At 31.2% G+C, this 27,063-nt stretch overlaps 3 protein-coding genes across 4 annotated transcripts; 2 read left to right on the forward strand and 1 right to left on the reverse strand.

Annotated features, from left to right (window-relative positions):
- The first annotated feature begins 10,676 nt into the window (after positions 1–10,676).
- Positions 10,677–15,062, forward strand: LOC108335060 (triacylglycerol lipase OBL1). Its single transcript, XM_017570985.2, has 5 exons — positions 10,677–11,087; positions 12,619–12,809; positions 12,911–12,944; positions 13,766–14,379; positions 14,685–15,062. The coding sequence occupies exons 1-5, from the start codon at positions 10,760–10,762 to the stop codon at positions 14,937–14,939; spliced, it is 1,422 nt and encodes a 473-aa protein (XP_017426474.1). The 5' UTR covers positions 10,677–10,759; the 3' UTR covers positions 14,940–15,062.
- Positions 15,063–16,289: 1,227 nt separating this feature from the next.
- LOC108334650 (uncharacterized) lies at positions 16,290–20,627 on the forward strand. Its single transcript, XM_017570546.2, has 14 exons — positions 16,290–16,446; positions 16,618–16,850; positions 16,978–17,067; positions 17,599–17,664; positions 17,796–17,861; positions 17,991–18,076; positions 18,206–18,251; positions 18,435–18,489; positions 18,689–18,765; positions 18,982–19,123; positions 19,208–19,335; positions 19,462–19,566; positions 19,999–20,130; positions 20,273–20,627. Exons 2-14 carry the CDS (start codon positions 16,827–16,829, stop codon positions 20,327–20,329), a joined length of 1,074 nt encoding a protein of 357 aa, XP_017426035.1. The 5' UTR covers positions 16,290–16,446; positions 16,618–16,826; the 3' UTR covers positions 20,330–20,627.
- Positions 20,628–21,080: 453 nt separating this feature from the next.
- On the reverse strand, positions 21,081–24,065 carry LOC108334698 (uncharacterized). Of its 2 annotated transcripts, XM_017570612.2 has the most exons (5): positions 23,702–24,065; positions 22,856–23,595; positions 22,074–22,398; positions 21,758–21,839; positions 21,081–21,509 (listed from the first exon to the last, which is right to left on the reverse strand). In XM_017570612.2, exons 2-5 carry the CDS (start codon positions 23,472–23,474, stop codon positions 21,303–21,305), a joined length of 1,233 nt encoding a protein of 410 aa, XP_017426101.1. In that variant the 5' UTR covers positions 23,475–23,595; positions 23,702–24,065; the 3' UTR covers positions 21,081–21,302. The 2 variants fall into 2 exon arrangements, with proteins under 2 accessions (XP_017426101.1, XP_017426102.1); XM_017570613.2 differs by having other exon boundaries at positions 22,856–24,065.
- Between the last annotated feature and the right edge of the window lie 2,998 nt (positions 24,066–27,063).

The raw sequence follows: 27,063 nt of genomic DNA on the forward strand, positions 1-27,063 counted from the left end.
ACTACAAGCTTTGGCTATAACTTTTACTTAAATATCACCTGAATAATTTTTTCTTATAAAAAAAATACTTTTATCTCCATCTTAGTCTCTTAAGTCCAAATTTCTTGTTAACGTGTATTTAAATTAATGAAATCTGGTTCAATTATTATATTTTTTTGACAGATTATTTGAAGAATTTATGAGGATGATCATATTTCTTTTAAGGAAAAGTGGGATTTAGACATTATTTTTCTATGAATAAGACATTGAATTTGACGAAATAACAAGTTGTCATGGAAAACAAGAAAAATGATTCTGGACATAGATTTGAAAATTTTGGTGAATAAAGAGATCTACGGCAAGTATACAGTGAAATGAAATAGAAACAAAATTCGGATTTGATTGAGTCTGAGTGGCGTAGAGAAAATGTTGACTTCATAGATTCTATTTGAATAATTTTCTTTTTTTTGCTCACTTTCTCCAATTAATATTTTGTTCTTTAAAAGTATATAATTTTCTCTTTCCTTTCTTTCTATTTGGTTATCATAATCATGGTGTCTCTCCTCTATAAAAGATCGGTGGTGCGAAATTATATAAAAGAGATTTAAAATTTTAATATGTATCTCCGTGTTTAGCTTTATATATCGCGTTAGTTTGGATTTCCAAATTATGTATTTAAAATGTTTAAATCTGTAAATTTATTTTTGTCTTGTTTAATTTAAGTGGAAAGTGTCTTTTAATTGAGAAGTGTATGAAAAAGTCACTATCAGAGAAAAAAATATTAATATATTCATCGGAATAAATTGTGATTTATGTTTGGTTCGTGATCTTTTATTTTGAACGAGATTGTCAATTGGTTTATGGTTAGATAAATAAGTTTTATATCTTTAGGTTCTTTTGTTGTTGTTCTTTAAATTTTAGAGTAGTATTATTTTGATATATGTACTGATTGTAAATATTTTGTTTGTGTTTTTAATTTGACCTTTTTATACACATATTTTATTTTAAAAGAGTTTGATTGACTATATTATACACTCAATTTTTACTTATTACATTGAGAAAACTTTTTCATGTAAAAAATATGGTGTTTTCTTTTGTCCTGGTTCCTTCTCCTCAATTGCAAGTTTGAAAAAATTATTCTTGATATTTTTTGTTATTATGTTGTTATTTCTTACAAATTTGGAGGAATTATTTTTTATACTTTTAATTTTTGTGTTGTTGTTTTCCATAGTATCCAGATCAAATAAATTTGTGAAACAACACATTAATTTTTTTCACAAATTTAATTTACATATTTTAAAATAATTTATATATTAAAGAGACACATATATAACAACAAAACAAAAAAAGATTTTTTTTGCCGTGTATTGCTAGTGAAACCAATTCTTAACTTTTTCACTGATTTTTATATTTATATGCGTGTTTAGTTTTATAGTGTTAATCTAGACTTTCAATTATGTGTATAAAATATTTAAATTAATTAAGTTTATTTTGTCCCATTTATTTAAATGGAAATGGTCTTTTAAGTGAGTAGGGAGTGAAAAAAATTGTTGTTTTAAAAGACAAAAAAAACTCAATCTCAATAAAAGTGTGATTCTCATCTCATTTGTCATTGGATCAAACTGTAATTTGAAAATAGTTTTGTTGGTTTCTTCATTTTTTACCAATTTGGAACTGTCATTTTAAGGTTTATGGTTTAGATCAATAAGTTTCGAATTGTTGTAATATTTTTAGTTTTTTCTTTCTTGTTCATCGAATTTAATAGCATTTTTGTACTTTTGATTTGACTCTTTATTTTTATATTTGATTTTAGTATAACTTGATTTACTAACCTGTCATGAAAGTTTTTTATTTTCATATTAAGAGAATTTTTTTCAGGTTAAATTTATTAGTGTTTTTTCGTCCTGTTGTTGCTTCTCATTTTCTATTGTTATTTTTCATTATTGAAGGCAACACAAAATTTTGTTTTTGTATGAGATAACGTGCAACAGTGTTTTTGGAGCAAAAAGCAATACATTCGGAACCAAGAACAAATTCGCAATAAAGAATGGGGCTTGAAACCACAAACCGAACGACGAAGGAAACTACAAATCAAGATCGCAAACAAGAACATAGACGAGACCATGAAACTAGGAATAAGAACTACAAACTGATAGAATAAAATAAAAAATGACTTTATGCTTTTCATTATTGTTTTCCACTATAAATAATTATAAGGATATTTAAAATAATTATTATTTGTAATCGCAAAATATTTATAATATAAAATTAGTAAGAAAAAATAAATCTATGAACTGCTTAATTTTTTTCTTCGCAAAATAATATTAAAATTTTTGAAGAAACAAATTAATTTATAATTGACACAAATGAATTTATGAATTATTTAGTTCTTATTTTTTTTTTTGGCTTTTAAATTCTCATCTATTCTTTATTTCAATTGAGTTTCTACTTTTGAAAAATTGAAATAAATAGGTCATTGTTGTTAACTTCATACTAACACCCGTTAAAGAGGGTCACGTGTGAGTTCGTGATTTTTTATATATTTTTAAATATTTTTTTAATTATTTTTATTTAAATTCATTTGGATTTGATTTATTTTGGTAGTTCGGCTTGACTAAGTTAGTTCGGTTTGACTAAGTTAGTTTGGTTTATCTCAGCTTGATTTGGTTCAGCTCGACTCAATTCGATATAGTTTTGTTTACACTGTCATTGTTAAGTGACACCATAAAAAATTACATGTGCCAATTTTTTATATTTTAAAAAAATTAAAAAATTAAAAATATTAAAAAAAATAACGTAACATGTGACATGATCTTTAAGGGTGTTACTATAAAATTAACAACAACAAAACTAATTGCTTTAATTTTTTTTAAAATAGAAACCTAATTAAATGAGAAACCTATTTGAAAAAAAAAGTCACGAGAAAAACCTTTAATTAATTATTAACAAACAGTATCAAAATATTAAAAAAAAAAACAAATTGATTCCTAATTAAAAAATAATTAAATGCATAGATATTAAAATATTTTTATTCATGCTCTAACGCCGGTCACAATACGCACATAAATTGCTATGCCTACAAAAAATAAAATAAAATAAATAAAAAACCTTGTTTTCGTTTAGGAAACGTCCTATCCTTGCCTTTTTCTGCATTCGAATAATCCTTGAAGGCTCAATTTCCAAAAGAGAAGATGAATAAAAAAAGGGGTGTGTTAATAAATTCCGAAGGTGTAAGCAATACAATTCTCAAAACTAACAATATAACTTATGGACTGGCCTTACCAGAAACAAAAGTCAGAACTTGCTGGGTGGACGAGAACACTGTTGGCCCATTTATTAAAAGAAAATGAAATGTTATCTTACATGTCAATATAAGGAAATATGTGTTTTATTTAATATGCGTAATATATAAGTTTAATCACAATCTATGAAATATAATAACTTTTGAACAGCTTCGGAGTATGTATATTGCTCCTTCTCAATTATTACACCTCACATTCACTTATTTCAAACTATATTTCTACATGGTTTAGCTTAGTTAGAAGGAGACACACTTTAAAGAATAAATAATCAACTGTAACAATTCATTAAAAGATTATTTTTTTTAATCATATATATCCTTTTCAAATTTAAAAAAATTTTGTTATCACATATCACTTAAAATAAATACACAATGATTACAAAACTTCTTAAATGAATCCCGACGAATACTCATAAACACTTACAAGTAATAAATTACAAATATCAAACCATCCATTAATCACAAGTCTAATCATTATTTCTCACTTATTTTTTCATTCTTCTATAATGGATATTTTTTTATCTTAAACACTTGTCTTTTTCAGGAAATAACATAGACAATAATATTCTTTTAAATGTGGAGTAGTAGGCAAACATAGAAATATTTAGATTGAGAAAATTAGTGAAAATTAAAGAGACATGAAAAAAGAGAGTGTAATTTAATAAAATATAAATAATTTAATTATTTTACTCATGATTCGTGTAGTTATGTAAACACAAATAACAATATTATAAATATAAACATAATTGGTTACGTGGGTAAATATTTTATTATCATTTTTATGTATAATTGATTATGAAAAAATATAATTGTTATATAAATATATATATATATATATATATATATATATAAATATTCAAATTTACTTGTGGAAAATTTCTCAATTAAAAAATATAATGTTTTTTAGTTTTATTTTCTTAACTTTCATTCATGAATGAGTAACACTATTTTATAAACAAAGAGATATTAAGATGAAATCTTATGTTTTTGTTTACTTTTGAATATGAAATTGAGTAAATAGATTTAAGTAGAGTTAAAAATAATGTGTTATTTTTTTTAACGGATTCGAAAGTGATAAGGAATAAATTTAGAAGTAAAGTTTGAATATTTTTTTTAATGGAGCTCCTGGTTGCGTTGTTTGATCTCCTTCGACTCCTTGTTCATATTCTTCTTCAGCTTCTTCAGCCCCTTGATGCACTGGTTGTCCTCCTACGACTCATTGTTTCAGATTCTTCTTCAGCTCCTTCATCTCCTTTAGCTCCTTCAACTCCTGATTGCATTGTTTGTTTTCCTCCGACTCATTATTCATATTCTTCCGTCTGAATGTTTCGGGTGTAGGGTCGATGATCTCCACAAAACACTCCTTCACACTTTTACTCCAAGTTAGTTTAGGTAATTCTGAATGTTCTTAGTTCAAGTCCTTCCTTGCTTGTTATCCAAACCGTCTGGGTGTACTTGCCAAGGGCATTCCGACACTCAACTCAAAGATCGATACAATCGAGGGTCATAGTGAAATCTTAAATTTGTAATAAATGCAATCACCTACCTTTGACCTATATTTATAGATTTTGAGATGTGCCTGAGATTAGTGAAACCCAGTCATGGCCCAATTACTGCTTATTAGTCACTAAGTATCACTTAGTAGTAATCTTGATTAGAAATGATATTTAAGGATGGTTATTGCTGTTATAATATATTAATATTATATTATTGCAAAAAGTTAATGTGTGGTTTAAAAACATTAAATTGTGAGCTTGATTTTTGGAACATTGGGTAGAAACAGTTCATTTTCTTTCAACCTTCAATTTTTTTTAATTAAATCATTTATGATTTTTAATTTCTTTTATTTTTTTTGATTCTTTCTAGCTCTATAAAATAGGGAGCTCCTCCTCCACTCCAAAATACACCAAATTCAGTCTTTCTCATTCTCCTCTTTTCTGAGTTTCATTCTTTAGCTTTTTTTCTCTTCTAAAATTATTTTGGGTTATTCTGATACTCCGTTTAGAGATCCTTGCTAGTTCTGAGATTCTCAGAAATTCTGAGAAGTTCCTGTTGTATCTTGGGGGGCTTACGCAATACACCGTGGATAAGTCCTTAAGGACAATGACTCTACACGCCTCAGGAAATACTGTTTTGTCAGCTTTTTACAACAATTATCAGAGGTCATCCGTTCAGTCCTCCATCTTTCACGACCATGCGATTGATACACTATTTATCTGGATTACATGACGTGTGGTTTTCGACACCAACTTATTCAGCTGGTTGTCCCTTCTTGGTGGCTTCATCTGGTCGGCCCCATTGTACGTTCGTAAGGCCATACAATACACCAATGAACCAGTCGAAAGATACTCTAGGGAAGATGCGATCATATTAGCATTATGAATCTTTTTTCTTTCACCTTCTATCGTTCAAAACTTGTAAATAATGAATTCATTTATCGGTATAAGAAGAGTCCTGATAAATAAATTAACCAAAGTTGGTTTTAATAATAATAAGGAGGATGTTCAGCGTTTAAAACTGCTGCATGTGCTCCTGTTTAAACTTCAGGTGCTCTTGCTTGAACTTTAGGTGCTCCTATTGGAACATCAATGTGGATATATTCTTTTATTTTTTCTTCGTGTTCTTGTGTTCTTTTTCAGCTACTGGTTGAGACTCTTCTTCGGCTCCTTCAGCTCCTGTTGCACTGCTGGTTCTCCTTCGGCTCCTTGTTCAAATTCTTCTTCAACTCCTTCATCTCCTTTAGCTCTTGGTTATATTGCTTGTTCTCCTTCGACTCCTTATTCATGTTCTTCTTCATCTCCTTCAACTCCTAGTTGCATTGTTGGTTCTCCTTTGGCTTCTTTTTCATAGTCTTCTTCAACTCCTTCATCTCCTTCATCTCCTTGAGCTCCTTGAGCTTGATTGCATTGCTTGTTCTCCTTTGACTCATTATTCATATTCTTTCGTTTGAATATTTCAGGTGTAGGGTCGATGATCTCCACAAAGCACTCCTTCACACTTTTTACTCAAAGTCAGTTTAGGTAATTATGAATGTTCTTAGTTCGAGGCCTTCTTAGCTCTCAAAACTGTTCGAGTGTACTTGTCAAAGACACTTCAACGCTCAAGTCAGTGATCAATTTGATCGGGTGTCATAGTGAAATTTTAAATTAGCAATAAATGCAATCATCTACCTTCTTACATCTAACCTCTATTTATAGATTTTGATATGGATCTAAGATTAGTGAAATCTTAATCATGATCTAATCGTGGTCCATCACACACTAAGTAACACTTACTAATAATCTTGATTAGAAATGATATTTAAGGATGATTATTGTTAGAAGTTATTCGCTTGGTCCTCAATCTTTTATGATTGCGCGATTGATACACTATTTATTTGGATTACACGACGTGTGGTGGTTGATATCAACTTATTCGGCCGATTGTTCCTTCTTGACTTCTCATCCATTCGATCTCATGTACGAACGTATAACCATGCAATACACGTAATGTCCTCAAATCCACACACTTAAGAAAAGGTTTGAAAATTATTTTATCCCACACATCATCGTTTTTTTCTCGTTTTTAAATATGTAAATTGGAACATAATTTTACTCGTAAAATCTCAATATTTGTATATAGTTATTCAGCCCAAACTATCGAAACATTTAGATTATACATATTTAACATGTGATGAAAGTGACATTAATGACTTGGTTAGGAAAAATATTAAAAAAATGAAACACGAGGTTCATGCTTCGAAGTTGTTAAACATTTGTCAAATTTTTACCCTTTGCGTTGATTGGTCATTTGAATTCTGTGGGACGAGTTTTTCATTACTGACATAAAGATGTTCTTAACTTATGGTACCTTTCTGACAGCTGTAATGTAAAATATCATAAATCCCACGTCACACTCCACACAGAGCTTGCGTAGATTTATTTACCATTTTTATAATAATCATGAAATAAAATGCCCTACACTGACATGTTGACACATTTTATTAATTGAAATAAATGATTTGAAAAACATGCAATTAAATCACAAAAATCGGGATAACTGTTTTTATTCTTCACATTTTTTATCGATCAAACTTAAAGAATGTCAACCGCTGATACAAATATCGTTGTTTTTATTGGATTTTTGTTTCTTTAATTCATATCATACTGTTAATTTTAATAATAATGTTAATTTTAGTTGGTGCGAAACATCCCATGTGGACTTCAAAATTTCATGCATCAATATCACAGCTTGTTTATATAAAGGCTTAGAAAGTATAAAATTTGGAATATAGACCACAAATTTAAAATATTAAAGATTATATATTTTGAAAAAAAGTATGTTTGTTATATCTATTTTGTTTGTATACTTTACTAAAATTATATAAATTATTGTGTCCAACAAATAATATGTATATATCATATTATAATTTATTATATACTTCTATTTGTTATATATAAAATATTTTATATGCTTTTTATTGAAGAAATATTTGATATGGTTTTTATAAAATACAAAGATAATACATGTGTACACACTAATACAAAAATCGCGTACAACATCAAATATTTTGGGATTTTAACGGAGAATTTGCGAACGACGTCATTTCAGGAGACGTCGAATTTAAAAAATTCGACGTTAAATTAACATCGAATTTTGTCAATATACAACTTTAACTTAATGTCGAATTTTGTCAATATACGAAGTTAAACAATTTTTTTGGCTTTTTTAATTAATTGTGATCCTTTTTTACAACTCTACCATATCTGAAAAAAAATAGAAAAACAACAAATTTCAATTTTTGGTATTTTATAAAACAAGAACTATGAAAGTGTAGTGTAGTATCGACAACAAACAACAATAATCAACAACAAACAAGTTCAATCAAACAACAAACAAGTTCAACAAAACAACAACAAACAAGTTCTACAAAAAAACAACAAAACAAGTTCAACAAATAAGTTCTTCAAAACGAAAACGAAAACTAACATTCAAAAGTTGGGTTCGTCGGAATAAAGTGTCGTCACCAGTGACAGAGATATCAAAATGTGCTTATGAAGGACAAGAGCACAAAAATAATCGGTCAAAACAAACGAAAATCATACATAAAGTAATTAATTAACATGCATTTGTATCAAATGAAAGAAAGATTACCTGTGATGGTCGTCAAACTCGTTCGAGAAAAGTTTGAAAAGAGAAGAGAGTCTTGCGCGTTAAGATGAAGTGAATGAATTTTTAATCTCCCGCTCAAATGTTTTATTCAATTCACTAACCTTTCAACAAAAAAGCCACCGGTCACTTTTTAATGTTTGTTATTCAGTGATTGGATGTTCAATGCGTGAGGTTATACGCTGTTTTTGTACACTTATATTTATTTTAATTAAAAATGAAATATAATATTTTAAAATAATTTAGAAACAAAAATTATATTTAATAAAAAATATTATATATAAAATAAATAAAAGACAATAAAAATTGAAAAGTAACATTTTAACTTTTCATTATAAACATAAAAGATGTGAAAAAAATCAACATTTCTTAGATTGGTTGTATAGTAATTAATGGATTATCTTTTCAATTTCTTCAACATTTTATGAAAATATTTTATTGTATTTTAATATAATGAATTATGTTATTATTTTTATATAATGAAAGGAGTGATTAAATTAATATTATTAAAATAAATAAAAAATATATTTAACTTTTTAGTCATTTTCATCTCAATAATTTTATTTTTCATTTTCTTACTTCTTTTATTATTTAATTCAAATAAAGCACGAGTGAAAGTTGTTGCAGTTGGTAGTTTCTTTGTTTCTCCCTTCACATTTGTATGTTCTCCATGTTCCCATTATCCTGACCCTACTGTAGTTTCTGGCATTTATGAGGTCGTTTCCTTTCTTTTTCAGTTCAATGATCCCCTTGCATGTACTCTTCACAGCTTATAAAATTCAAATAAAAAAAAACACCGTACTTAAAAGTTAATTAACAGTCATAATGTCCTCAAATTCTTCCAGTTAACTAAAGTTATTCTTCAGAGTTTTTATTTTATTTTATTTCTTCAATAGTAGTAGGTGGAGCAATATATTCATACAAGGATAGAGTTTAACCAAACTCTAATATTATATTAAGAAGTAAATTGTAAGTTTAACTCAATTCCCACAAAATCAGCTTGTAAGATGAGATGTGTACTCGCTTAGACTTTTAATAATTAGTAGGATATAAAAATGTAATAAATAAAATAATGAAACAAAATAAGTCATTAAACTTTAAAAAAATGATGTTATGCAAGGTGATGTATATTTTTGGAAGTATCTTGTATTAAAAAAATTCCTGTCGAAATCGACAAAATAATACTCACAAGCTAACTTCTATTCTTTTAAAAATGATTATTTTATTGGATACTTATTTACACGCATCAAAATATTTAGAAACTAATATATTAAAAAAAAAAGCTCATTTTTCACAAGATAATATATTTTTATGCCTAGTCATTAAAAAACCAGTTTTTGCAACTAATCACTTGCCTTCTGCACGGAAGGATTGATTTATTTGGCGGCACTTGGCCACCCAAGTATGAAAAAGTGTGAAAGAAGTTAAAATTAAAGAGACAAAAAGTATCAATAAGATAAGATGTTTTCTATATATAAAAAAAAAGATAAGAGATTTATAAGCCGATTTAGCTAGTAAATACATAAATTTCTCTTCTATAAGCCATACTTCATTTACACAAAAAATTATTGATATAAGCCATAATCATTTACACACAAACATATTGATACTATTTAAAGTTATATAATACAGGATTTTTTATAGATGTTTTAAAATAAACAAAGAAACAAATAAAATTATCTTATTTATAAATCAATTTATAGAATATAATTTACATATTATTTTTTAAAATTATATTTTTAATTCGTGTATAAACTAAATTTTGATTTATGAAAAATACTAATGTTTTAGTTTTCTTTTTTAAATACACAAAATCAAAGTCTCATAATAAAAGGCAATAATAAAGATATAAAAAGAATATCACCTCTGTGCACTTCTTGAGGTATTCGCGAACAGTATTATCGTGCTTCATGTTTGTCACCTACACAGTACTATCTGTGTGGATATTATACTTAGAGAAAAAGTATAGGATTAGTTTATCTAATCTTAGAACATTAAAATTAAAAAATCTTATAATATTTTGTTTGATGGAATGTTCAAAGGCATCATATATGAATGATTGAATAAATTATCTTTTAAGTTATTGTTTATTTTTTCAAATTATTAAAAAAAAAGTTTAATTTCTTTGCACATACAAACTGTATTTTTATTTTTAGGGTTACCGGTCCATTTGATTTCACACTAACTAATAATTGAATAGAAAAAAGAGTTGCAAAATATACACGAGCTTTATCATTCTCACAATCATAATTATAAATAATTAAAGGGACACGAGCTTTATCATTTGGCCCTTCCTCTTCTTCTGTTAACTTGTGGAGCTTGTTGTTAGCCATGGCGAGCGAACCCAATGGCAGCTGCAACAAGGGTTTTGCTGACAGCTATATGTTGCTGAACCCAAACGACGCTCGTTTCTTCGATCTTCTTCATGTGCTGTATTCCCGAAACTTAGGAAACCGAAAATTTGTGGACAGCAACGCCGAGGGAGATTACGAGGGAAGCTTCCGCCACAGATGGCTTATCTTCGTCTCCGTCGTGCTGCAGAAGTTTCTCTTGCTCGTCGCGAAGCCACTTTCGTTATTCGGCTCTTTCATGGAGTTCCTCATCAACCTCGTTTACCTCAACGGCGGTTTCATCATGATTGTCGTGAACTTCCTCACAGGTAATTTGTTTGAATGTATAATCCATAGATCTGAGGCTATTTTGTCTTTAATTTTACACTTTCTGGTGTTTTAGCTTCTTAACTCAACAAAAATGATTGCCACATCGATCAGATCCATTTGCTCATCCACTGTTTTGTGCAAAGCTAAAACCCCTACTATAGTCTCTTCCTTTTTTCCACTGTGGAATTTTTTTGAAGAAATCTGCATCCATCTATCGTTTTTCTTTGTCTCAGAAAGAGTATCGTAGTGCCTGCACTTACTCCGTCAATCATATAGTCTTCCAAGGTCGTTTTCAATTTCAGATTTCTTTATTTATTTTTGTTATGCTTTTCGAGTCCAGTTTTTTTTATTGAGTTTTTGGTATTATCTTTGTACGATATTTTAAAAATATAATATTATATTTTGAAATCATAAAAAAAGGACACACTGGAAAACCCAAAGAGAAATAAAAGCGTCCTTTTCCTAGCTTCTTCATGGCTAGTTCTGATTTCTTTGCTACTGATTTAATATTTTTGGGTTTAGAAATAGTGGATTATTCATTCTAGCTGGATCTATGTTCATACTATTTATGAAGTAACCAATTAATTATATATTATGCGTTAATTATATATATATATATAAATAATGTGTGTATAAAATGATATCATATTTGTTTTTTATATTGATAATTGAAGTTGATATAACCTTATCTCATATATTTAAAAAATCAGGTTAAATTAAAATTCAATAAGTTTCTCAATTAAAAAATTGTGACCAATTGCTGAACCTCCAATCTCCATTTCTAATATTTTTTATTTACATAAAAGAGATTGGTTGGGTAGAAATAACACTACATGCCGAATTCACCCCAACTTGTCGCAGTCTCATTGGGGAGCGTTTGATGGACCACGTGCCAGAACTTTCTTGGAATAATAAATAAATGGTTTTGTTTTGCCACCACTTCAATCACTTAACAATTCATAATGAATATATTTTCTTAGATATAAGCTTCATATGTTTTATTTTATTCATTCTCACGTTTCTTATAACCAACGCATCAACTTTTATACTTCTTTTCAGTTTTTTTACTATATATTTATTTTAAAGTTTAAATTTGTTAAGGGAAAGAAAGTATAAAGATACAAAAAAAAAGTCAGTTGTTTGATAATAATTAAATTGAAAAATACTTAATAAAAAGCGGGTGGGGCCACTCATAAAATAGTGAAAATTATGTGAAAGCCATGATTTAATATAAAATAGAATAACAAATCTGCTACGCAATCCAGTCCCATCAGTCCCTTCCATTGTTTTCTGTTTTTTGTTCATATCCACGTGTAATATTAGTATTGGGCAAAAAACACTATTAGTAAAATAATATTTAAAATACAGAATAAGTTGTATTCGAGTTATGATTGATATTCACGTATTGTTTACTCTCTTAAATTGTTCATTTTAACGCATGTCGATTAAAAAAGCATTACGTTGTAATCAAACATTAGTATTTATCTGCTCAGAGAATTGATGGGTATGAAATCTCATGAAACAAAACAGGTCACTTGGTCGTCCCAGATCGTAATGCACCAAATTATTTGTCTTGTATCGGAAATTTGGATGCACGAGTAAAGTTGGATGCTATCAAGCGTGATGACTGTAGGTACTATGTTTCATTAGCTATGATGGCTTCAAAGGCTTCCTACGAGAATGCAGCTTATCTTAGAGCTCTAGTCAAAACTCAATGGAAGGTAGAAAAGTGACTTTTTTTTCTCTCTTTACATTATCTGTTTTTTCCTCCGTTTAGATGCAGTCCTAATTGATTTTGTTTGTGACTTGTGACCTCTTACAGATGGAATTCGTGGGCTTTTTTGACTGTTGGAATGGTAAGAACTGCGACTAACCAATCTCATATGCATGTCTTAACGTACTGGTAAAAGAAACAAGTCATGGTAACTTAAATATCAAATGTGAAATTTTAGTTTCCTATATCACATTATTTGATATTACTATTTCAAAAATATGCTTTTATCTTTAAATTTAACGGTCATTATCAATAAACATAATTAAAGGTAATTTAAAAAGAGTATATTTTTTATATGTTGTGTGTAAACGAACATATTTAATTGGCTTAACAACTGGTTGAAATTAGATGTAAAAGTAAAATTTACTGACTCAGTGAGTGTTAATTAGTTCTTAGCACTTGTGTGGAAGATTGATTAGTTGAAGGTAAAATGACTTTTAAATCTCTCAAAAATTACCATCTTGATTAGGATCTAAATGAAAGGTATACAGAAGAAGATTATACGTTTTCAATAAAAAAGATAAACGTGTTATTTATGAATTTAAAAATAATTAATGAATTAATGTAAGATAATTATTATTTTTTACACATACACCATCTCAATTCCTCTGTCTACTATATATATATATATATATATATATATATTTTTTTTTTTTTCAAAGGGTAAACATGTTTCGATGGAAGTAAATTGACAATTAATATTAATTGTACAATCGATTGACAATATTAAATTATTAAAAAAGAATTTATGGGATACAAATTTGTTAAAAAAAAATATATCTTTCAACAATGGAAAAGATAAGAACTAAATACCAAATTTAATTGAAAATTTAGAAGTCTATTCACACATTTTAGCGTTAACTAAACTCTTGTATTCAACCCTTGGTTACATTGACATGGCAGATTTTCAAGGAAAGGCCACAACCCAAGTGTTGATTCTTTTAGACAAGCACGAGGAGCGCGATACTTACGTTGTGGCTTTCCGAGGAACGGAACCCTTTGATGCAGATGCATGGTGCACCGACCTTGACATCTCGTGGTATGGGATTCCCGGCGTCGGAAAAATGCACGGCGGCTTTATGAAAGCTTTAGGGTTACAGAAAAACGTGGGGTGGCCAAAGGAGATCCAAAGGGACGAAAATCTTCCCCCATTGGCTTACTATGTTATCAGAGACATTTTAAGGAAAGGTTTGAGTGAAAATCCCAACGCAAAGTTCATTATTACGGGTCACAGTTTGGGAGGAGCACTCGCAATTCTGTACCCTACGATCATGTTCTTACATAATGAGAAGTTGCTGATAGAGAGGTTGGAAGGGATCTACACGTTTGGGCAACCTAGAGTTGGAGACGGAGCATATGCAGACTTCATGAGACAAAAATTGAGGGAGAATTCTATTAGGTATTGCAGGTTTGTTTATTGCAACGACATAGTTCCGAGGTTGCCCTACGATGATAAGGATTTGCTGTTCAAGCACTTTGGGGTCTGCCTTTTCTTTAACAGGCGATATGAACTCAGAGTAAGTACTTTTTCCTTTTTTGAACTATATATTTATTATTTTAAAAAAAATCGACTCGAGTTGAACTTATAAACTAAAGAAAATTGATTATTTGAAACTAAAGAAATCCATTTAACAACCCATTCCATTTTAATAATATATAATGATATGCAGTAAGACTTTAAATTAAAAAAATGAAAACAATATCCTTAAAATACTATTAAAAGAAAGTAGTAAATCTGGATTGCAAAAGGATTTTTGACAACATGCATGGATCAGAAGAACAAGGTGAACCGAAGAATGAAAAAGTTGTTTGATTATTGCAGATTATGGAAGAAGAGCCGAACAAGAACTATTTCTCGCCATGGTGTGTGATACCAATGGCGTTCAATGCTGTTTTGGAACTAATAAGGAGCTTTACCATTGCCCGCAAACATGGAGCTCACTATAGAGAAGGATGGTTTCTGTTTGGATTCAGATTATTTGGTTTGGTGCTACCTGGCTTATCTGCTCATGCTACACAAGATTATATTAATTCCACTCTTCTCGGATCAATTGAAAAGCACTTTAAAGCAGATTGATGGATGCGTCCATGCAAGTCACTTACTACAACTATTTCCTTAATAAGCTACCCAGCCTTAAAGTCTGTTTCATTTGCTGCATGGTTTATCATTAATGAGGCTAATGCCAAGTTCTCCATTTCACCTTTTTTCTTCTTCTGGTAAATGCCTGTTCCACGTCTTGAAGACACAAAAATGCCACTAGTTATATATATATATATATATATATATATATATATATATATATATATATTAGTGTTTGGAAATGTTATATCCTTTCTCATAATCATCTTTCTCTTTCTATATTTTGACTTTGGCATGGAGGAAATCTTTTCAAAGCGGGACTCGATTGCAATAGTTAATCATAGTTTGGCTTAGGTTTATTTTGAATTATGTTAAAAAAATAATTTTGAATTTTAATTTCACAGTAGTTAATTTATATTGAAACAATCAATTGCTCAGGGTTGCCCTTATTGAAAGTTAAATTATAAATATGGATTCATATTAACAACGTGACATTGTATATATAAATAAATTGTTTTATCAAGATAAATCAGCACATATATCTTTTCTGTATATGATTTCATGTTTACAGTAGTTATTTTTTAGGAGAAAAATTATGATATTATGACATTACTTTTGAGCAACAGTTACGGATTTATATTCTCGTTACATATAATAATTTTTTATTTAATTACAAATAATTCCAGAAAATTATTATAATAATTTTATACTCGTTATACAATAAGGTAAATATGAAGGCCAGGAATATCTTTACCCCTAAATCAGAATAAGGAAGGAAGATAGCATCTTTCGATAAAAAAAATCCATCAGAAAATTGAAATTCAAAGGAATTATAATCTATAGCTTAAACCTCAACTCGGCAGCACAAGCCATAGAAGATACTCAACAACTCAGAAAAAAAAAACAAAAGAACAAGAAATTGAGAAAATCCACAAATAAAAATTTCGTTCCCATATTTGAGAATTATCCCACAAGATGATCTGCATGCCAATAACACATTCATCATATTTTAAGTTTGTATTACATTGCATGCCAAATTCGTATTTGATATTTATTTTGACACAAATTGTATGTTATCTAAAATATTTTATTTTAATTAATTTATTTTTTTATTCTATAGTTTAATGATATTTTACTTAACTATTTAAATAAGTTTAAGATTAAATTATAATTTATTAGTAGAATATTTTATTGTAAACAAAACTACTGAATTTATCGTAGTAATGTATATAATTACCGATTTTTAAAAATAAATAATTTAAAGGAAAGGATGTATTTAAATGGTCTGGTTTATAGTTGGTTCCACGTTAAACCGGGTCCGACTCGGCCCAGCCCAATTCGTAGGCAGAGATTGCGAAGTGGGCATGTTTATGATGGCCCGGTAAACGAAAGAAGGGAGGGAGCGAAAAAGCGTCACGAGCGGGAGAGGAAGGTGGAGAGATAGGGAGGGCTAGCGAGAGAGGAAGATCTTCGATTTAGGGTTTTCAATTTCGTATTCACCAAGGTCAGTGAGCGCCTAATTCACCGATTTTTTTTCAATTTGTAATAAATCTTTGTTTTCCTTTACAGTAGAACTCCAACCCCCAAAAGCTGATTTTCATTTGGTAGTATATGATGATGATGATGATGACGACGATATTTGTGTGTGAGAAAGAAGTGTGCTTGTTATGTGCAGGCGGCGAGTGTGAGAATTTGAGAGAGAGAGGGTTGAGAGCGCTGAGTGCCCTGCTGAGAGATTCCATTACCCCAAGAAAAGGAGGAGGAGGAGGTGGATAGATTATTTCCCCCCTTTTTTTTCTGTTTTTCTATTTATTCTCAGAGTGGTGGACAGGGATATTTCCCTCTGCAGCGTTCCGTCTCTTTAATTGTGATTTCTTGAAGTTCATGATGGAGCAGCGAAAGCTTGTGGTTAGTCGTGCTCATTCAATTTTCATATTTGTTCCTCTATTCGTATGCTTATATGTTCATTATAACAATCAAAATGGCATCATTTGATCTTTTTTATCGATCCGTATCCTTTTAAATCGCATATTAGGTTTTGGGAATTCCGTGGGATGTTGATACTGAAGGATTAAGGGAATATATGAGCAAATTTGGCGAGCTGGAAGATTGCATTGTAATGAAGGTTAGCCGTTGCTTTCCATTTTTCTGTAGTGTTGTTATTTCATGTTCTATTTATACTCGTCTAATGTATCGATACTTAAATTTAATAAACAATATGTGTGTGTTTCAATTATCCGCTGTAATTTTACTTTATCCCCTCTGTAAGTCGTTGGTGCTTACATTTTTTTTTTCAAAAAAAAAAAGTTAAGAAGGAAGAGGGGATAAATTCCTTATGCTGCTTTTGAATATGTTTTGTTCATCCTTCAAAAATAAAATTAGTTTAGTGTTCTGGTACTATCAGAGTAAATACATAAAAAACGTCCCTTCATTGACCAAATTTGATGTCAAAAGGTTGTGGTAGAGAAAAAGTAACATACTTGGCCTTGGTGCCACAAATACAGAGAAAAAAAGAGAAGAAATATTCAGCTGGTTATGCTTTATGGCTTCTAGTGGTGTGAAATATAATTTTCTTGTACAGATTGATGTTAGATTGCCTCTATATATACTATTAAATTTTCTGGAGGTACATTTTAATCTGCCTTATTTATTTTAGGAGCGGTCAACTGGACGGTCTCGTGGTTTTGGATATGTTACATTTGCTTCAGTGGATGATGCTAAGGTAGTCCCTTTACAGAGAGGGAGAGTTGTACGGTCAAGATTAGCTCCTCTCATCTCTCTACCTCTTATTTGATATACCCCTATATAATGTCTACATGCTATATCATGGTTTGGATGACCTTCTGGCTGCAGGAAGTATTATCAAGTGAACACATTCTTGGTAATAGGACACTGGAAGTCAAAGTGGCTACACCGAAGGTTATAACCAAATTTCAATTCGAAACTTGAAATCTAGTCTGCTTCATGCCTGGTTTGCATTTTATACGAAATATAATATCCATATCTTATGATAGTATTACTTATTCTTGTAATGTTTCTATATTAAAGGAGGAAATGAGGGCACCAGTCAAAAAGGTTACTAGAATATTTGTAGCCAGGATCCCACAATCGGTAACAGAAGCTGCTTTCCGAAGGTTTGAGTTTGTAGCATCTTCATTATGATAATCCACTAAGGACTTTTTTTCTTTAGTAATATATTCTTGTTTGACTTGAATTTATACAATAGTATCACCTTTCTTATATTTCTTTTCTTTTTCTTTCAGTCATTTTGAGAAGTATGGTGATATAACAGATCTGTACATGCCAAAGGTACGTTACTCCTATTTGATTGTTATCCATGCATAATTTAAATGCAGCTTGTATGCATATTTAATTCTTTTTTGTATGTATGCTCGCCGTTGAATTCACATTATGGCTGTGCACATAAATTGCAGAGTTTCGTGCGCTGTACATTTTTCTTAATTATGGATAATTTGCCATTTATTCCTACAGGATCAAGGCTCCAAAACACATCGTGGAATTGGTTTCATCACTTTTGCTAGTGCAGGTTGAAATCTATATCAGCCTGTGTGCTCTAATTTTAAGTTTCTGCATATTTAATCTACTTTAGCCATCTGGGATCTTGGGTATCACTTGGAATTTTTACATACCTGCACTATTTTTGTTTACTATTTTGGTTTTTGGACTTTTGAAATATTGTGGATGGGATGTCCCGATCACTTTAAGGAACATGTTTTCTTGTACAGATTCTGTGGAGAATTTGATGTCAGAAACCCATGAACTGGGAGGTTCTGCGGTGGTGGTTGATCGAGCAACACCTAAGGCAAGAGTTTTTATTTTTTATAGCCTGTCATTTTACTGTAGAATAGTTTCGGGAAATTGCAGAGTAATAACCAAGACATTTTTATTCAAATTAATTAAATATTAAGTGAATTTCATTTGCTACCCAAGTGTACTGTTTTATGATTAAAAGGATATTTTAAAATTTAAAATTTCCTTATCCTTTTAGTTAAATAAGATTATATATTTCTTTGTACAGGATGAAGACTTTAAGCCAATTGGCAGCAGAATGCCACCACAAGGAGGATATGGTGCATACAATGCTTACATTTCTGCAGCCACTAGATATGCAGCACTTGGTACTCCTACTTTGTATGATCATCCTGGCCCAATTTATGGACGTAAGTGCAAGCACCAGTGTTCAATTAAATGACTTAAGTGGCTTCATACTAACTAGTGACTCACTGCCATATTTTATAAAATAGGGGGAGAACCTGCTCGTAGAACTAGTAAAAAGATTTTTGTTGGTCGTCTACCCCCAGAAGCATCTTCTGAGGATCTTCGTCAATATTTTGGAAGATTTGGCCGTATATTAGATGTTTATGTTCCAAGGGTAAGATATTAAAGGCATATACTTGGCCGGATGTTAGATGTTTATGTTGCAAGGGTAAGATATTAAAAAAAATGCTTCTACGAGTTTGACAAAGCTTTGCTAACTTGATTGTCTATTTTTGGGTAGGATCCTAAGAGAACAGGCCACAGAGGTTTTGGATTTGTTACTTTTGCTGAAGATGGTGTAGCAGATCGTGTCTCACGAAGGTCTCATGAGATTTGTGGACATCAGGTACTTTAATTTAAATTCGCTACTGGCTTGCATTACTACCGACTTTCATCTGCTATAAGTTTCTGTTTGCTCATTTTTCTGTGATTTAAATTTAGATGAATGGATGTGGTGGGAGGGAATCTGTGTAGGTACGGGGTGGAGATTAACTCCTCTGCTTTAAAATGCCCGTTTAAATTTTAGTACCTTAACTACATAGTCCATTCAAATCAGGAGAGAACATGTAATTAGTGGATTTGTTCTGTTATTTCTTAACGAGATCTCTGTGATATAACGTGACTGTCTCCTGTAATGGCATTAAACAACATATATGCACAGTAGACAAATATAATTCCAGTGTGAATTCCTTATGACATGTCATCATGATGTGAATGCGATTTGATAATATTTTTTGGTTTAAATTCTGTTACACTGATTAGTGGTTTTCACCTGTAGGTTGCAATAGATTCGGCTACACCCGTTGATGATGCAGGGCCCAGTGGGAATTTCATGATGGAATCTTTTGGGGGATATGGCGGTCCTGTGCGATCTTATGGGAGGATGTATGGTAGCTTAGACTTTGACGATGTGAGTATTTACATCTAATAATTTTATAAGCAGTATGCATACATATATATACATACATCAAAATTTGGGCAATATGTCAAGAAACATTGAAGTATAATCTAGTTTCATGTTTCTGCTTTTGATTATAAATTTTCTTTTGCAGTGGGGTTATGGAATTGGGAGACCATCAAGAGCAGATTGGAGGTATAGACCATACTAGTAGGGACACAGCTTATTTGTGACAGCGAACTGTGGTACTGTTATTTAATCATGATTTATAAAGTTGTAAGAACTATGGATTGGATTTTTTAATCCATCGTAAGCCAGAAAATACTTTCGTTTGAACATATTATCTTGTATCGATTTGTACTAAGCGAAGATGATGGAAATGTTATATTCTAGAACAATGCCTACACATTTCTTACTATGTATTTTGTTCCTCGTCTATTGTCAGACAGGATGCTGATGTATGGTCCATAATAAATTATGAAGTTATATGCCCATATTATATTTGCGAACGAACCTGGCTACACTTTTCCGTTATGTTTTGGTGGGCAAGCCTGTTATATTATATGTACGTAACGAAAAAGGGTTCCGTCTGAAATCAATAATATCAGCATGCTCGGATCGCATCAAGCGAAGCTACAAACAATACGAGCTTATGCGCTTAATTATTTTGAACATCACATAAAATGCAATTTTGCTGGTGGTTATTAGTCGTGTTTAATACCGAATCACCAGTTGCATGGATTAATGTTAGTGACTAGTTGTGCCTCCAAGCATGCTCTTAGCTTAACATAGATGTAAAAAGAATGGACAATGGTATTTTGATTGTAAATTTTTTTCTACTTATTGACATGATTCTTCACTTTTTTTTTATAAATACAAAAAACTGTTTTTTTATGATTATTTTATCTTTACATTAGTGTCAGAGAATTTTTTTTTTCCAAAAATAGAATATAGAAGACAAATAAAGGTAAAGGTAACATCCAGAAATAAACCTGATTTGGTTTGGTACATAATGCCTAAAATGTCAAAAGGCAGTAAGAATGCAGTAGTAATTCACTATTTGACGTTGTTGGGAAGTACAAAAAAAAGAAAAGGCAAATGAAAATGGCCTATGACTTGAATATTATTTTTCTGTGGTTATCGGGGCAAAACCTTAATAATTTGTATATTGGACTAAATATTAATCATGAAGCATGAGTGCCGAAGCAGCTCCTTGGAGACCATATCTGGACATATTTTTGGAATGAAAATACTTTCCGAGTCTTGGAAACCTGCTGCTGATCCTCTTCTACAGTTATTTGGTTTCTCATCTTTTCAGCCTTCATCTGCGCCCTTCTCAGCTTGTTTAGAATCTTTTCCATCGATGTCGATTTCTTCTTTTCCAATTTCATCTGTGTAAAATACTTCCATCATTAGGGAAAGAAAAACTCGAGATGTCCCTGATGTAGTCATTGTATACATACACTCTGTATATAATGTTTTTAGTTTTATCATGCAGCATGACACGACACGACAATGATTTTACGGTTTAGCGATGGAGCCTTGTTGAATGTATTTTGCTTACGAATTTGACTTGGCATAGGGACACACATGATATGAGAAAGTTCAATATATACACAAGCTGGGATGAATAAAAAACCTCTAGTTTTCGTACTGCAGCTTCAGCCTTGGCCTTTTGCAAACTCTCCCATGCAATGATTTTGGATTCCTCCCTCTGAAACCTGCTCCAAGAACAAAAACAATGACATCAAATCTGTTTTTATCGCTGAATGAATGTTGGAGAGGTTCAAATATCTTGATAATAATGATACTGGACAATGAGAAGAATGAATGGCAGTAGAAATTTTGGATTAATTCAGTAAATATTCCAAATTTATTTTATGTCTGGGATAACTCGTAACCCAAGAACTCAAATATATGAGGACTAAAATCAGCTGAGCATCTAAAGAACATACTTGGTAGAGTCCAACGTTGACTCTGCAATATCCAAACCTGAAGGTTGGGCTTCCGTACTACTCCTTTTCCTTGAGTGTTTACCAGGTAGCAAGCTCAGCTTAGGTACATGGCTCTTAGACCACCTAATAATAGTAGCCTCACTGTCTACCTCTACATCTCTCACCTCTAACTTCGCAGCATGGCTATTTTGATGATTCATGGTCCAAGTGGGTGAGGATTTTGCTGCATCATTCTCAGTTTCAGGAGGGCTCATTTGAGTTCCTTTATCACATCGAGAGAGACATGTCAATGCGTCCTCATTCGTAGTTCCATTTCGTTTCTCATCTGTAAAGGAAAATAACTGAAACGTTTTAAATATGTGAATTCTCGCATGTCAATACACAGCCATATAATTTTTCGTATTCGACTATCAACCCAATATTCATTATGGTGACTGCACACAAAACAGAAAATCTTATCCTCGCTTTGATCGAGTTATCTCCCACAAATAGACCAAGACACTAACTATACTACCAAATTGAACCAAGGAATGTCTCACCAACCACTCTGTACTTGACACGCATCTCTTATTTATGAATATAGGTGTTCTGAGTGAAGTATACTTGGAGTTGAAACCAGTCAGTCACATCACATACATTTGGCTATAAACTATATCTTACAATCAACGTATCAGTTTTCACCAATCTAAATCCATTTGATACATATTCATCATCTTAAATGGAGCATGCAATGTGAGTTTAGAAAGGCTAATACCTCTGAAGAGGAACTCCAGTATTCATACCTTGAGAATTAGGCGAAGATGGGTCACACAGAAGTTCTGACCACACCGGTGCACTAGACACTGATGGGAGTAGAGCTTCGCTATTATCGTTGAGAAGAGGACTAGAACATTGCATAGTACTGTCAAAGTCATAACGGGGACCAAAAACGGCATCGTGTGCATAATAATGGTGAAGAGAAATAGCATCCGGTGCCAACACTCCCGTTGAAAAAGGGGAACCACCCATCATGAAGTTTTTCACTGCCAAACCTTGGCGAAGTGGAATTGTGGGTGAGTAATTGGAGTAGTAGCCTTTTCCTGGAGGCACAATAGGACCACTTTTTGATTTGGGTCGCCGATGAAGTTGTACATAGGAATTAGTTTTGTGATTAGTATAGCCTGAAACGGGGCTACAAATCCACCTCTCTGCATCATCCCATTTTGAGGGTACTGTTCTTCCACTGTTGAAGGGTGTCAAGTTAGCCACACTAGCTTGATGCCTTATGCTGCTGCTCGATGGCTGCAACACCCTCTCCGAGCTCCACCCGTTTTGGCCCGCAGTGTTTTTCTCTCTATAGTGTGGTGCCCCTGGACTTAGAAACGAACCAAGTTTCTGAGAGGAACCAGAACTCTTCTTCATGACACTTTATCTACCCCTTTTGGAGGTACTTTCAGTTGGCAAAGCCTCTTGAGCAAGCCCTCTGTCACTTCAAATATGGAAAATCTTGTTTATACTGAAACAAATATCGGAGGTGATGATTCTGAAACAAAGAAGAAAAAGAAAACACTAGTTTCCAGAGGAAAACAAAGCTTTATGTTGGCAGTATAAAAAAAAAGAACTTGCTGTAGGTTTTGACCACTCATTACTCAATCAGTTGGTATGGTTCAATCCGGGTCACACAAAAAGCAACAAAGGCTTGAAGGGGACGATTTGTGGTGTTGCGCGTTAAACTCTGACACCAAATGCCGAAATTAGACCCTTGAATGTGAGGGTATTACTGACTTAATCGCTAATTAAGCGTGAGATGCTGTCATCAATGTTTGTGGAGTGGCAATGATGGAATGGTTTAAGTAACATTTTCTGGTTCTATCGACATTAGAGGGATATGTACAACACATATGTGTGGACAATTATAGGTTGAGACTTAACGCATAAGTCCAATAACACTGAACCAAGCCATTCTCTTGAGATAAGAAGCTGTGTATGGTCTTACCAACGATAATAGGACAAGGAAGACATGAGCTGTGAGACATCACAAATCATTTCATGATGCAGATTAAACCATGATCGTTCCTCCAATCAATGTTTACATAACACATAATTTAACTTGCTAATTCTTTTAAGTTAAAAAAATGATCGTACATCTCATGAAAATCAGTGTAGAAGGGTTCCACATCGTGTAATAATTTTCTGGGAGGCATTATATGAAACATAGCCTTGCATTTGTCACGTGGTTTTTCCGTAAAATTGCTTGGGACTCCCGAGGTCAGTCAGACACATGGTGTGGGCCGGAAGCTAAGACATTGTATTAGGTGGTATTTAAAAATCAGTATAACACTGTTTTACAAACACTGTACCTGAAAAAAAATATATGAATTACATAATAAAAATATCTTAAATTCATGATAATTGATATACACACTTTTCAACGACAGGGGCACCTGCCAGCTGTACAGGGGAAGTGTAGTCTATTATTACAGAAATAACAGTGACTGTTTGTTTACATTGAAACAAAAGGGAGATGGAAACATTGTGAATATCAGTGTCTAATGACGTGTTTCATTCATTGTAAACGCTGTGTTTTGTTTCGGAAGTATTTAACTAGAAGATTGATTTGCGGGTGTTCAGCCGATTCATTAAACGCTGTGTAATGATTAACAAGAAAAAGTGAATCGTATAGGGTTAGAGTTTGTGGTGTTGTTGTGACAGGCGATGAATGAAAGTTGTTTGGTGGTTCCCAGTCTGTGCAATTGAGCCTATTTTCCTACAGAAGGTTAACGTTGTGTGGCAGATCCTGTGAAAATATCAGCATACCTGCACATAATGTCAAATGTTTTCTGTCCTCTCGTCTGTCGAAACTGTTGTACTTTTGACATGGTTGTGCAGGCCACCCTTGCCAAATACCATCTTCATCAGGTAAATCAGACACTTCTAGGTCATTTTTTACATTTCAACTATTCTTCCCATCCACCTCTCTTACTCAATATATCAGATAATGTTAACAATTAAAATCTAAATTTATATATCATATTAAACATCAATAATATATTAAACATCAATAATATATTAAAAAATATTTATTAATTTTTTATATAGATCCAATTCATCTCTCATTGATGTTGTCTATTTTTTAGTAATTTAGGTGAATTGCCCTTCATGAAATATGATTCTGTAGAATTAATAAACTTTACTTAAACTACTTAATATATTACGACTTGGTTGGTTATTATCGGTAAATTCTCTGATTTGAGTTTGGTTATTGTTTTTTTTTGCTGTATGATTAGTCTAATATTTTGTTTTGAATTCTGAATCAGCTTGTTTGAAGAGTTTACGTTGGAGTTAGTTTTAATGATCCCTGTAGCTTATTTTTATCTTTCAATTATTTTCTTTCTACGTGTTAGTATACATAAATAAGATTGAAAAAGTACTGAGAATAATTTAACTCTGAATATGGAATAGAAAAAACAAAATGAAACAGTACATAAAATGAAGGATCCATAAATCTATTTCCTTAATATTTTAAATTAAAAATAATGTTGAACACTATTAGACTAGACTGATGTCATATATATATATATATATATATATATATATATATATATATATATATATATATATTATATGACATTTTTTTATATGAAAAAAACCCAATCATAATATCAGAACTATATAGTTTCGATGTCACAGGATATATTTCCTCTCCTAATTAATGACACTTCTTTATATGAAAAATAAAAATAATTAAAAGAAAATCATATCGAGAAAGATCATATGATTTAATAATTTCATCATAATAATTATTATATCTTATTAAGTAGAGGATAAAAGAAAAAAATATTTTGATATTATGAACTTTCAATATAAAAAATAGAAAGTTTTAAGAGGTAGAGTTTTAATGTAGATATCAATAATTTTATTGACAAAAGTTTATTATATGATATTCTAATAATTTCACATAATTTAAAAGTTAAAGTTAATAACAATTTGAATACATTTTTTTCTTTTAATTCTGAGATGTTATTCAAGGATAAAATCATCACAAAGTATCAGCTTAAAAGTGGACAATACTTTCAATGCAAATGATTGACACCGTTTGTTAAAACAAAAGCTCATGCCCATAATATGTGTTTGTTCAGTAAGGACAAAACCGGAACAAATTAAACAACCTAGAGTTATTTTATTAAAAGGTAAATAAACAATATTCTAAGAGTTACTTTTCTAAAAAAAAATTATATTTCATTTGTAATAATGATCATACTTACATGCTTTTGAGTATGACTTTGGCTTAATATAAGAAAAGATGGACAATAAAACTGTGAAATTTGGGAGAAAGCTTATCTTAAAATACTATTAAAGATAAATGATATAAAATATTTGGAGAAATATTTGGAGAATAAGTAGTGACAAAATATGTAAATTTGATGAGATAATTAATCAATGGAATTTGTTAAGAGGAAGAAATTTGTGTTTGAGGAAAAGGAGAAACAGTGGGTAAAGAAAAATATTAACTATCACACTAACACAAAAAATGCTTTTTAGGTAAGAGGATTTTGTCTATTTACATATGTTTTAAATTAGATTCGAGATACTGTTAAAATAATAAACATAAATTTATGTCTAGTGATAAAAAAACATGCGTAAATTTACAAGGATATGTATTTCAAGATTCACTCTATTGTTTATGAAGTGATGAGTAACATTTCAAAGAAGGTTGCACCTCAGATTTCTTTCAGCAATTTTCTCCTTCTCAACATAAGAACAATGTGTAGTAAGAATAAAAAAATAAGATAATAACCCTAGGTATGTGAGTTTTTCATATTCCTCTTCAATCTAAACCTCTTCGATGATGTGTGTCTCATCTTTGTTGGTTTCCAATAAAGCACACGTGGATTTGCGTAACGTTGGAGCTCGCGATTTGTGACTAACACTTTCTGGCAAGGTGAGGCGCAATAGGTGCGCATCTACGTTGCGTTGAGTTTGCAGTGGCTCGCATTTGCATTCTTCGACG

This window comes from Vigna angularis, chromosome 10 (genome assembly GCF_016808095.1).
Source record: "Vigna angularis cultivar LongXiaoDou No.4 chromosome 10, ASM1680809v1, whole genome shotgun sequence".
In the NCBI taxonomy this organism is placed as follows: Eukaryota; Viridiplantae; Streptophyta; class Magnoliopsida; order Fabales; family Fabaceae; genus Vigna; species Vigna angularis.

Excerpts from the sequence above, each read along its gene's own strand:
- LOC108335060 (XM_017570985.2), top strand. The coding sequence starts at position 10,760 with ATGGCGAGCGAACCCAATGGCAGCTGCAACAAGGGTTTTGCTGACAGC. Across the intron at positions 12,945-13,765 it reads CTTTTTTGACTGTTGGAATG|ATTTTCAAGGAAAGGCCACA; the intron begins GTAAGAACTGCG and ends TTGACATGGCAG. Across the intron at positions 14,380-14,684 it reads ACAGGCGATATGAACTCAGA|ATTATGGAAGAAGAGCCGAA; the intron begins GTAAGTACTTTT and ends TGATTATTGCAG.
- LOC108334650 (XM_017570546.2), top strand. The coding sequence starts at position 16,827 with ATGATGGAGCAGCGAAAGCTTGTG. Across the intron at positions 16,851-16,977 it reads TGGAGCAGCGAAAGCTTGTG|GTTTTGGGAATTCCGTGGGA; the intron begins GTTAGTCGTGCT and ends ATCGCATATTAG. Across the intron at positions 17,862-17,990 it reads TCAAAGTGGCTACACCGAAG|GAGGAAATGAGGGCACCAGT; the intron begins GTTATAACCAAA and ends TCTATATTAAAG.
- LOC108334698 (XM_017570612.2), bottom strand. The coding sequence starts at position 23,474 with ATGAAGAAGAGTTCTGGTTCCTCTCAGAAACTTGGTTCGTTTCTAAGT. Across the intron at positions 22,399-22,855 it reads ATCTTCGCCTAATTCTCAAG|ATGAGAAACGAAATGGAACT; the intron begins GTATGAATACTG and ends TTTCCTTTACAG. Across the intron at positions 21,510-21,757 it reads CTGCAGTACGAAAACTAGAG|ATGAAATTGGAAAAGAAGAA; the intron begins GTTTTTTATTCA and ends TATTTTACACAG.